This window comes from Colias philodice, chromosome 1 (assembly GCF_061535455.1).
Source record: "Colias philodice isolate Cphi_HAF_F1 chromosome 1, ilColPhil1 Martin Lab GWU primary, whole genome shotgun sequence".
NCBI classification, from domain to species: Eukaryota; Metazoa; Arthropoda; class Insecta; order Lepidoptera; family Pieridae; genus Colias; species Colias philodice.
In genome coordinates, this window is record NC_143086.1 from 12123055 (window position 1) to 12135142 (window position 12088).

The 12088-nt window shown below is 31.8% G+C and overlaps 3 protein-coding genes across 3 annotated transcripts; all 3 read right to left on the minus strand.

Annotated features, from left to right (window-relative positions):
• Positions 1-2308: 2308 nt before the first annotated feature.
• On the minus strand, positions 2309-3816 carry LOC149491386 (uncharacterized). Its single transcript, XM_089694383.1, has one exon. The coding sequence runs from the start codon at positions 3411-3413 to the stop codon at positions 2820-2822; it is 594 nt and encodes a 197-aa protein (XP_089550509.1). The 5' UTR covers positions 3414-3816; the 3' UTR covers positions 2309-2819.
• A 910-nt stretch (positions 3817-4726) lies between these two features.
• Positions 4727-5374, minus strand: LOC149491387 (uncharacterized). Its single transcript, XM_089699525.1, has one exon. The coding sequence runs from the start codon at positions 5372-5374 to the stop codon at positions 4763-4765; it is 612 nt and encodes a 203-aa protein (XP_089555651.1). The 3' UTR covers positions 4727-4762.
• A 2471-nt stretch (positions 5375-7845) lies between these two features.
• On the minus strand, positions 7846-10403 carry LOC149491388 (uncharacterized). The gene is made up of 3 exons (XM_089699536.1): positions 10350-10403; positions 8805-8979; positions 7846-8105 (listed from the first exon to the last, which is right to left on the minus strand). Exons 1-3 carry the CDS (start codon positions 10401-10403, stop codon positions 7846-7848), a joined length of 489 nt encoding a protein of 162 aa, XP_089555662.1.
• Between the last annotated feature and the right edge of the window lie 1685 nt (positions 10404-12088).

A 12088-nucleotide genomic window follows, 5' to 3' on the forward strand; every position in this document is an offset into this window, starting at 1 on the left:
TAATACAAAATTTGTTAGGAGTGGTAAAGTTGCACTATTGATATAATATTTGCGTATACAGGGTAGAAGGCTTACCTGCTTTGAGGTCTGATATTGTTTGGTTTCATAATCTCTTCAATATGTCTTTATGCGTGGAGCAAGAGTCTGAAATTTATATAATACTTAGTTCAAGTAATTTTGTCTTAAAGATTAGTAAAAAGTTAAAAAGAAGTTAGAGTCTACAGAGTTTTTATCGAGCTTTTTATAGTTTCCGCTTTGCATAAAAAATAAAAAAGTTAAATTTAAGATTAAGCTATGGTCATAAATATATAAGCATCGTTTAATTTTGTACTTAACAACAATAGGTACCTAATAAATCACAAATATTTAATTTTATTATATTATTTTAATAACCTTTAATAATTATGTCTGTTTTATTATGTACTGATAACTACTTTATCTAAATAAGAAAATGTGGTCAGTCGTTCTTAAATTTATAACTAAGGTGAAGGCTTGAAAAAACTTGTTTTTAAATTTTGCTCAAAAAATGACAAAGTTTTTCACTAACCTGTCATACACGATGATAAATGAGCTTGTGTCATGTAAAACAATTCTTCATATTATTTTCGGTCGAATCTATTGTTAAAGAAATGAGGGTTAAGAATTTAATTTTATAGTTTCTTCTAAAGATCCCCATACAACAACATCATATTTATCTGTACAAAACGAAGCAGACTTTTGGCTTAGGAATTAGTTTTAGTTTATGTGATTAAACCGTCCATACGAAACATTCCATTAGCGTTAATGTACTTAAGCTTTTGTTTTTTAGTATACAATCTTAAGATTAATTACGTATTGAAGATAAGGTAGGTAAGTAATTTGTGGTATACTAAGTAATTTAAAAAATGGTATATTATATTGTTATACCTATTACTATAATTGCTGTTCAATATTGTAGGTTTGCCATAGTCAAACTTTTTCAAATTAGAGCTTTACAGAGTTATGACTCTCCTTATCCTCATAATCGATCATAATCAATTATCAGGATTCAAATTAAATTTTTGCTTAACATTAAACACTACTTTGGTTCATTTAAAGAAATTGATATGACAATATATCACGGAGTGTTGATTGCTTCGAGTATATTCGATTTTAATGTTGTGGTTTTAAATTAAATTCGATGCAGTCGTCGACTCGCTGCCATCAATGCGGTGCGCGTTGTGGGTAAATTACTTTTTATGTAAAAATATATACATGACGCTATCAATGTATGCAAATGAAAACAGGAAAATAATTAATGTCGATATTGAGCAGAAAACATATTAACGTGTTCTGGAAATTGCTAAATAATTAGTAACATTCCACAAAGAGCTTCCGAGTGTATTTCTCAGTAAACCGCTACGGATTTTAATAATAAAGTATAGATTCTAGCTGTTTATACAGTTACCATTGATACCGTACCTAGAACTCGCTATTAAATACGTAATACCAGGTTCTAGCCCCCGGCCAAATTATTGAGGCGGAACTTTAAAGCGATTTCGCCCATCAAAGTCTACTCGGCAACGCTAAATATTGAGTCGGTCAAAGCTAATGAAAATCAGTACAGATTCATGCGATATGCAAACAGTTGTTCATTGATTTATGAACGTTGACCAAACAAGGGATGCAAAGTGGCCGATTTCAAAATACACAGAGAGTTTGTCGTGAGCACACTGCGACGTCAAAGCAAACTGTTCGGGCACAGAAAGAATCTACATTACCCACGATTTACAAATTTCTTTTGAAATCCAGTTTACCGAAACGACAGGCAGCGAGCGCGTTTGTAGCGAACTTTTGGAAAATTTTTGACGCCTCACTAGTTTCATTATTTTGGGTGACTGCTATTTTGAACTATGGCTAGACAAATTATGAAGACATATTAGGATAATTAAATAAGCTCCTTAGGTCCGTTGATACATCTTTACCTTTTATTTATGTATTTTTAACATGTTTACAAGAAAATGTAATAGTTTATATTTATTAAAAACAATATTATCGTCTTATGAAGTTAGTCGGAAATATACACGATTTAGATTTGGGTGCTCTATAAGGTACCTTGATTGTCATGGAAATTATTGTTTTCTTGTTTAATGATATATACTTTAGGGATCTAATTAATCTAGGTTAGTAGACGAACTCCGCGGCAATTTTGCACTTAATTATGTTGTATAAGTAATGTTTATATCTCTTTAAATATTTTTTGTTAGACGTGCAAAATGTTGAACATTTTAAATTGAATTTAGACGCACATTAGAGTTTAGAGAACGTATTTCACATATTTTTTTCGTAATTGTAGTTTGTAAGGATAGTTTTTAAGGAAAATATTTGTATACATGTGGAGCCCTCAGGTATTCCGTCCAATAGTTAAGGTTTTAGATAACAATGTTAATTAAAATGTATTTTAATCGTTCTAGAATTAAGGTATTTAATGGACAATCACATGTTATTCTTTGATAACGTTTTCTATACTACATCATAAATCAATCACAATAATTTTATGTTTTCTCTGTAGACGTTACTTTTTGAATTGGAAAGGTTGATCTGAAATATACTTCAAATAATTATATAGTTTTATTATTTATACAATGACTCCTTAGTAATAACTACTTTTTTTAAACAAACTTAAATAATCACAATCGATTTTCTACATTTTGAAAAAATTATAGGATACAAGTTTTTATTTTGAGGGATGGACGCGTATGCATTGTGATCAGCGTGTTATCTTAAAGGCTATAATTAGAGATCCCATAATGCAATATTTAAAACTAAATATTTAGACAAAACTAAAATAATATATCGACTTAATACATTTCCCTAAACTTTTTCAGTCGCTTATAAGTTTTTCTATTCGGAAAATCTTCGTATTCACCAATGATTCTAGCTAGTTTCCGTCGTATCATTTTATTCTTATGTTTCTCCAACATATCCGCGTATACATCTGAGAATGGTAGAATATTGATACCGCCATCGCGAGACACCATACCCGGTAGACCCGGTACCATTCCTGCTTGCGGGGGACTGGGAAAACCGGGCATTGGATACATAGATGGCATATATGGGTTTGGAATAACTGGTATCATAGGATTCGTTGGAGCAATCGGTATTCCGTAAGGTAAGGGCGGTACGGGGTAAATGGGATAAGGCGCGGGCATTGGGGGAACCGGTATTGGTATAGGTGGAGGTGGTGGTACCATTGGTATCGGTACAGGTAACGGCATCGGTAAAGGAGGTTTAATGACGGGCTTGTTCGTCACTTTGTAATTACAGTATTCTGGAATGTTCCTCGGATACCAGTATAAGGGATTGCAAGGATCCTCGCCAGGGCGCAGTTTGTTTTCCAAAGGTCGCATGTCTAATGGATCCATGTATGACCTGCCGTCGACTGTACATTCCATTTCATTTGCAATTGTAAGTAAAATGACAATCTGCAAAATGAAACTAGATAATTACTTCGGAAAAGATGTAGAAATAATTTAAGAATCCGAACTATTGTCGAGCGTAATTGAATGGCTTTAATATTTTAAAGCTACCAGGGCTGAATCAATACCTAGAGGTATTGTTTTAAGCAAATGGATGTCAATAAGACGGAAAGCTAACCTTTAGATACCGTTCCATCATTTTTGTGTATCACAACGAATTCTGGGTCGGGGTTGATTGAAGCTGTAATTTTAAACTGAAATTTCTCACTATGTCCATTCTTGAAAATGAAAGGACTTTTTGTACGTACAATAAGGTCTCGTTCATTGTTTCACTGAACAATGGGAAGAGAAAATACGCATATTTTTCGCTTTATTTGTGTTATGACGGATCACCATAGAAATGAAACACAACCAAATTAAGAATAGAAGTATAAGCATTTTACAATCGCGAAAGATTTATTAAAGATCTATTTAACGTACATAATTTAATTTAATTTTTTATTTTAGATACCTTCAATTTAACATTTTAGAAACTTTGAACAACTAATTATTTCCCACTAAATTATGTGAATAATTAGCCTCTTTCATATTAGAAATTATATTGGAAACATTTCTTTACAATCTTTCTAGAAGGGGCTTTAGAAATTTCCCGTTATATAGTTAGTTAGTTCCCGTTAGTTCCAGGAGAGAAAATTAAAATTACTTTTCTACAAAATATCATCTAGTTCTAGTAGCTAGCTAAATAATCTATAATATAAAAATGAATCCCAAAATGTGTTGGTAAGCGCATAACTTGAGAACGGCTGAACCGATTTCGTTAATTCTTTTTTTATTATATTCCTTGAAGTACGAGGATGGTTCTTACGTAGAGAAAACGTAAATGTGTACCACGGGCGAAGCCGGGGCGGACTGCTAGTATTTTATATAAAAGTACTTTTAATTTACAATTTACAAGAAAAAGTCTTTCATAATGATATAATTAGGAGATTTTCGGCGATTCGGCCGATTGGCGCGTTTCAGCCTCGCGTTTTATTTCTTACACTATATAATATTTTTTCTTCTTACAGGAGTTTCCTATGTTTTTTTATATCGTAAAATAGGTATCTAGGAGCCTCTATTAAAAATTAATTTACATTTTTGATTACCCAGGATATTAAAAAAAAACTAAATGAAGCCGACCACAAAATAACTGGGATAAGCTAGGCATACAGAGAGAGAGAGAGAGAAAGAGAGAAACAAATATTAAAAAAATCTAAGTAATTTATTTATTTATTTAAATGGTACTTTGGTCATAGTGTCAGATAAAAAAGGTCTAATTTATAGTATTACGGTTGATACGCAGCCTTAGCGTAAGCACCAGACAGTCTTTTAATCATAGCTTCGGTTTTGTACGATACCGGTTGCCTGTACAGTGCCACTCCCCCAAAATAGGGTATTGATGTGATCTTCGGAGCGCTCGGGTTGTCTTTAACGTCCCTCCTCATTAGCTCAAATAATTTATCCATCGGTGTACGAGGTCTCGATTGATAGAGCTCCAGTATTTGCGCTTCCACAGGAACCGTATCGTAATCAACGTTTCTATACCTATCGTATGATTCAAAACTTCTGTCGTGGACACGAAATCCGTACTTAATATCGTCGTGTCTATTAGAGTAAGGCATTTCAGCACGCACATGGTTATATAGCGCATTTAGCGTAAATGTCGGCTCTCTTTCCTGCATGATGGTGTAAGGTGTATTTATTTTGGAACGTATCAATTTCGCGAACATGTCGGCGCATTCCTCCGGTAAATGCAACGGATGCCAATAAAACGGGTCGCATTCATGCAGGTTTCTGTATCTCTGCTCGAAATCGAAATCATCCATGTACGTCACTCCGGCTATGGAGGCGCGATTCGGTTTTAAAATAAAAAGTAATACGAGAATCTTGGTCAGCATGTTCTGTAACAATAAACTTTTTACGATGTAGACTAGGAAAGGTGTATAAATAAATACCAAAGCAAACAATCTTACATTGTTATATTTTTGGTATTGAATAAAATATAAGAAATGATTTCGTGCAGAAACAAAATGTATGAATATTTAGGAATCTTACCAAATGACTTGCAAAGCGAATGTAGATATGTGCGGACAGACAATGGAGTGGCGTGTCATTCAAACGTTTCTTTCAGGGCATGTTATTAGCAGCTGTCCGAATGCTATTGGAACGTGCTCGCTTTTCAATTGATTTTTAAAGCCCACCTGCGTTAGATTGTTATGGCATAGTTCAGTGTGGAGAACCATGGTGGAGTATAATTGTTTTTCAAATTCTTCGCTTTTTGCAACATTTAATCAAAAAATACCACCCAAATTTTTCGCTGTTTTTCAGTTGTGAGGAACGCAATAAATCACTATGAATTTACGAAATTTTTATTGAAAACATTCTACATAGGTACTCTTAGTTTACTTATTCCATAAATTCGTTGGATGTTTTTCTTATTTTAGGATTAATTAATTGTGGATATCGATACAATTTAATAAACACTGGCACAAGAACAATTGGTGGCTTTTTTGTGCAGTCACCTGTAATTTAATAATTTTTCATAATAAATTTTACTAAGTACATATTATAAAGTTAATTAGTTAATTTTATTTTGTTATCACATCAAAATATATAAACAGGAACTCTATATAACATATTGTATTCAATGAAATGGAAAATTAAATTAATGTATCTTTAATTAACATAACATTCGGTATTCATATCGAAATAGTTTAAAATATTTTCATACATTTAACACTAAGTATTTGTACTTAAATAACATTGGTTATGTTTAAAATCTATAATTTTAACTCTAATTAAAATTTAATCATGCTACATCACGTGATTTTAGGTTTAAATTATATACGTGAAATGATTGTTAATATCCCGTTTCAAATTCGGATAAATAATAATTTATTCTAATAGCCAATGAATCAAATATCAATAGTTTAATGTTACTACCTATTTACTTATTTTGTTTACCTATTTATTTTGTTATTTTTACGGATATATTGATTATAAAAAGTACTCAATGTAGTTACGAACAATGGCTAAGTACCTGTTGTATCGGTATCATTTTCAATTGCAGCGCAAAAAACATTCACTATGAAAATCCATATTACTACCGAGTACATTGTAAGAGAATGGAAATTGAAAAGATATTGCAAAACAAGCAACAGTTTCTGTTATTACATTATAGTAAAACCATGATAAGGTTAGAGCTGAGTTTATGGAAAATATGAAATTTTGCATTCATACTATTCCCATGAAAGAGAATGCAATGCAATAAACAGGTTTATTTGAAATACGGACTCCGGTCATGATAATAGGTTGCAGAACGTTACATTCCAAATGCTTCATGCATGTATAGAATAGTCATTGAAATATATCATAAACAGCTTCCAACAGGACAAAATATCGTTTGATGTAAGGGCGTTATTAAAATTGTTCGGCGAACTGTGACCATTACAATAAACTATTACGTCAGACCGGAATGTTTCATTCATACCTCTGCCCCCCTAGACAAGTGGCTTTCTATTAGCGTAAAGTTCAATAGAATAGATTATAGTCCGGGATACATCGCCCATTTTTGCAAGTGATTACTATCAAGCTAATTTTTCGTGAGTAGCTTTATTTTGATGAGATGCCCAATAATTTCATGTACGAAACTCTCGATTGTGGTAGCTTACAGAGGTAACAAGGATAAAAATTTTTGATTTGACGGTTCTCAAATATTTATTACGCAATTTGTAGGACAATATGTCTGTTGAATTATATAAGTATTAAATAAGTGAAAATAAAAAAATCAGCTGGTTAGTAATCATTTATGATGACTTCGTTATCGATGCACATTGGAAAGGGGGACTCTTTGATCAAACCATAGATTTTGTAGGACAAATATTTTTTCGAATAATTTATATAATTATCTTGAGATTGAACAAAAAAAACATTCAGTTAGTAATTAATATTTGAGAACCATCAAATCAAAATATTTTATCCTTGTTTCCTCTGGTAGCTACCACAATCGAGAGTTTTGTACATGAAATTATTGGGCATCTCATCAAAATAAAGCTACTCACGAAAAATTAGCTTGATAGTAATCACTTGCAAAAATGGGCGATGTATCCCGGACTATTATGAATGTATGAGATTGACGTAATCAATCGTCGTCGTCGTCGTAATCAAACGTCAATTATTTTCTTTGGTCTTTGCCTCGCACATGAATGTATGGAAATACGAGTACATTGCTTGTATATAAAAATGAATTTCACAGAGCATTCCTTTTGATGCATTGTGAAACTTTTAGTTCATTGCTAGGTGGAGCGTTAAATTCAGTTCATGTACGAAAAATCGCCATTCTTAACTTCATTACATACAACTTTACACGTTACATTTTATTGAAGCGTTCGATTACGTCTTTGAACCGCTTTTCAGTTATAAATGCGGGCACTTTTACAATCATTGGTGGACAGCAACATTTATCTAGACCCTCGTTGCTTCGTCTTATTCTTGTGTCATTTTTTACGACGCTAGTATCGTCATTTTCTTTTTCTTCATAGAACCTCCTTAGGTCATTGTCGTGTATTATACCTTGTAGGTGTTGAAAATGGAGCATGTTTTCATCGATCTTAAAATCAAGGGGGCATTCTGTAAAAAACCTTATAAATTAGTAATGGAACTACAGTTATAATTATAAACAAATCATAAATGTCACGTAGGTGTGTGTGTAAAGATATCACTTTGAAGGAAAGGCGATATGAACATGTAAATAGATTGAATAGCCTATGTCACGTTGCAACTTGCAAACAACAACCGCTAGAACGTAATATAAATCAATTTACATCATCTGAATTTGGTTTATGCTATTTTAATTAATGTTCCACCGCAACATTTTATAAGTGGACATGTGTATTACATTTGTTTATTACTAGGGTTAATATTAATTACTAACGGTATATTGGACGGTAATAACTAATAAATAAATTATAAAATCATTTGTAGTTTCATTACAAATTAACGACTTGTTTCACAATTATCTACTAGTAATTGACAACCTGATATTCAGAACTTTTGAAATGGCCAAAGGTGTTAATATTCTCTCTGTTGTAAGAATTATAACGTAAAGTAAAGTAAGTTTTTAATTATTTTCTTGTTTTATTGTGCAATAAACAATTTCTTAAAAGCAAAACAATTACTTTAAATAACTTATTTATTGTTTCTAAAAAAATACCTATATTTTAGAGAAAATTGAAAGTCAAAAGTCATTCAACTGAAATAAACCTTATATTAAGCTTTTTACATTTTAATTTAAAACAAGTTATAGTAAAATAAAACTAAAATCGATACCTTTATTAGGTGGACATTTACAGTCCACGATTGGTTCTTGATTATTTATATCATTAGAGCCATGTCTTCGAAAAAAGTTAAAGTCTGATTTCGTCGACGGAGTCCACCAACGTCTCCAAATAGATAGACATAACATGGAGTTGATGTGCAGTGTTATAACTAAGAGCATCAACAACTGGAAAAAATATGTGCTATAAAGTATAGTTCGTGAATATAACTTCCTTAGATAGAACACGCACGATAACACACATACACACAAACGCACGCACGCACTCGCCCACACACACAACTCACCACTCTTTAATAAGTTACTGTTTAAATATTATATAATCGATAATAATTGTAAAACTCGTAAATGGCGTATTGTATCATAGATATAAGTAGATTAAGTCAAGAAATCTGTAAGCTGTGAAGTTTTCAAATAAATAAATAGATTAAAGAAGTCACGTAGAATGAATAAATGTCACAGTAGGTATTGAAAACAAATGCTTATGCATTGAGTTGTTTCATGAATGTGTGTACACACTTCATGTGATAAATCTGACAATGGCAAGCGGGAGGCTGTGAAGTAAGGGTTAATTATTTTGCTCTCGTCGATTAATTATCATGTTACCAGATGTAATAAATTGGACAATAAAGACCTTTTATGTGTCCTGTGTCATTCGAACGTTATGCATCGCTCAACTTCAATGACAAAAATTGTATATGGGTATTTTAATAACGAAATAAGAGTCTTGAGTTTTGACATCATTCCAATTTCATTAGTTTTATTTTGCTTAGAAATAGTAAATATTATGTCACAAAATATATTTGGAAAACATCATTAAATAATCTAAAAATTATCCCTTCCCGAAGTATCTCTTGCGAATGCTAAAGGTTTTAACTGGAATTGTTGGGCCAAAATCCACCTTGCTGATCCTTACAGGACAGTGGGGTTTCACAGATGGAGGCCTTAGTCCCTCATCAGAGTCTGTTGTACCGTTCGCATCACCAGGAGCCTCTGTAGGGGTGTTCGTTGAAGTGGTAACAGTAGATTCAGTAGAACAATTCGGAGGTAAAGTCCATATATGTTTAGTAGGATACTTTTTAAACGGCACATTTGCTCGAGTAGAATGCACTTTTTCATAATCTCTTGAGTATATTGTACGAAATTTCGTCTTGGCTTTCTTGCCTATGTAGAGAGGGAATACCATGTGAAAGTTCTGTTTTTTGTTATAGCACCCTTTCCCAGAGCAAATTCTATATGGTGCAGTGAAATATAAAATTCCTTGCGCGTCATCCATTTCTAGAATACAATCGTTGTAAGAATTATTTTGTAGAATGTGTTGCATTGAAGTGAACTCCACGGAATATATTCCGATCAAGATCTTAGTGTAAAATTTTCTTAAATTATAACGAAACATCAATTAATTTAAAGGGTTTAATTAAATAAAACTTTTAAAAATATATTCATGAGATGAGTAAGTGTCCAATTTTTTATATTCACATTACTTTGATTTTTTATATTAAAAGTCTCTGAATATTTTTTTAAGCATAAGAACTTACTTTCCCCCTTAACAATTTTCTTGATATATTCTTGTCCATCGAGAGTAGGTTCATTTTCTGTGAAACTATTATGTAATGCCCATATACAACTTAAATTGACGCTGAAAATAGTCAAAACATTTATGTGTCGAAATCCGATCATAGCCGAAATCAATTTTATATTTATTTTACTCGTAACAACGTTTTATGCTTGACGTGGCGAGATTATTTGAAAAATTGAAAAGAACTTCAAATATTATATAATATATGGAGTTTCTTGCCGGTTCTTCTCCGTAGATACTGCTTTCCGAATCGGTGGTAAATGTTAAAAATATGTACCTAATGACGTTTCAAAAGTGCTTCTAGAAGAAGTCTAATTGAATATACATATAAATGTTTGAGTTTGAGTTTGAAAAAATAATATTATTTAATGACTGGCATACTGAATTTTAAAATATACCAATTCTTAAAGTATTCTTAGTACCTATCATAGCGCTTAGATTATTAATATTTAAGATTTGTAATAAAATTTAGTCATAATGGAATATGCAAGCAATTTATGCAACTAACTTTAAATATCATCAAACATCCGGTGTAGATAGTCATAACATCCTAAATTGATGTTTGATAACGCGTCAAAACTAAGCTTGAATGATTTCTTACCTATCGCTTTAGAATCTAAATTATAAGCATAATATTGAGTGCATATCCAGTAGGAAACATCTGCTAGCGACACGTGTTGTGCGTCATGTTTCAAGATAAATTTCCATAATTATATTATGTTTTCTATTTCATGTTATGTAAAGCATATCCCCTACTGTGCCACGTTTCGGACTGACGTACGTCTGATAAACGCTCACACGCTAATTAGGGATTTCATATTGTAAATGCTTATATAATGCAATACAGATACATGATTTAAGAACATTCGAAAAACCTCCTTCTGTTTAATATTATGTAAAACATTGAAGCAACACTCATTAATTTTGCTCGCTTCGTCTTCTAACCCGCTAATAAATATCGTCGTAGGTGTAAGCTTTACTCACTGAACTAAAAGTACCAAAAAAATATATTTCGAAGATTGAATAATGAAAATAAACTACTAATTATCTTTATGAATTGATTCGTATACGTAATGCATCAGAGTTATGTGAAATGTTGAATTTCTAGGAATCTCAAAGCATGTTTCACTAATGAGCGCTTCCTCAGTGGTATACACGTGTCGAGCGTGTGTAGAGCTAAAAGATAATCTATGTCATTAGTTGAAAGCAAGGAATATTACTATTAACTTACTGTATTTCCACATGTTTAACATGTTATGCAGCTTCATTGCTTTTCATAATTTCCACCTTGTTTCTTGCTTGTACACTATTAATTATACATTTCAATGCTCTCATTTGGTTGGATATAAATTTATTTGATAATTTATAATTGTTTTTACTGTTCTGTGTTTATAATGAATAAACTGTAGTGTGTTTTAACCACATTAAAGGCCCATGTGAAAAAGTGGTCAGCATATTCATAATTGAATTGTTTTGGTATCTATCGGCATATATTAAATGCTAATTGGTTTACGCTCCAACGAAATGTTTTATGTATTTAGTCAGATAGTACCTACCTATCTATCGTAATGTTGATATTATATTCTTAAAAAGTATTGGAATCAGTGCAGTTTTATTAGTAACTAAAAATAATTGTGATAATTTGCAAAGGATAAAAATGCCCGTACATATTATATCTAAAGAGAAACATACAAAGAA

Coding starts and splice junctions, on each gene's coding strand:
- LOC149491386 (XM_089694383.1), bottom strand. CDS start 3,413: ATGGAATGTACAGTCGACGGCAGGTCATACATGGATCCATTAGACATG.
- LOC149491387 (XM_089699525.1), bottom strand. CDS start 5,374: ATGCTGACCAAGATTCTCGTATTACTTTTTATTTTAAAACCGAATCGC.
- LOC149491388 (XM_089699536.1), bottom strand. CDS start 10,403: ATGAACCTACTCTCGATGGACAAGAATATATCAAGAAAATTGTTAAGG. Junction 8,980..10,349: donor GAAAATTGTTAAGGGGGAAA/GTAAGTTCTTAT, acceptor TATTTTTTCCAG/TTGTTGATGCTCTTAGTTAT. Junction 8,106..8,804: donor TAAATGTCCACCTAATAAAG/GTATCGATTTTA, acceptor GGTTTTTTACAG/AATGCCCCCTTGATTTTAAG.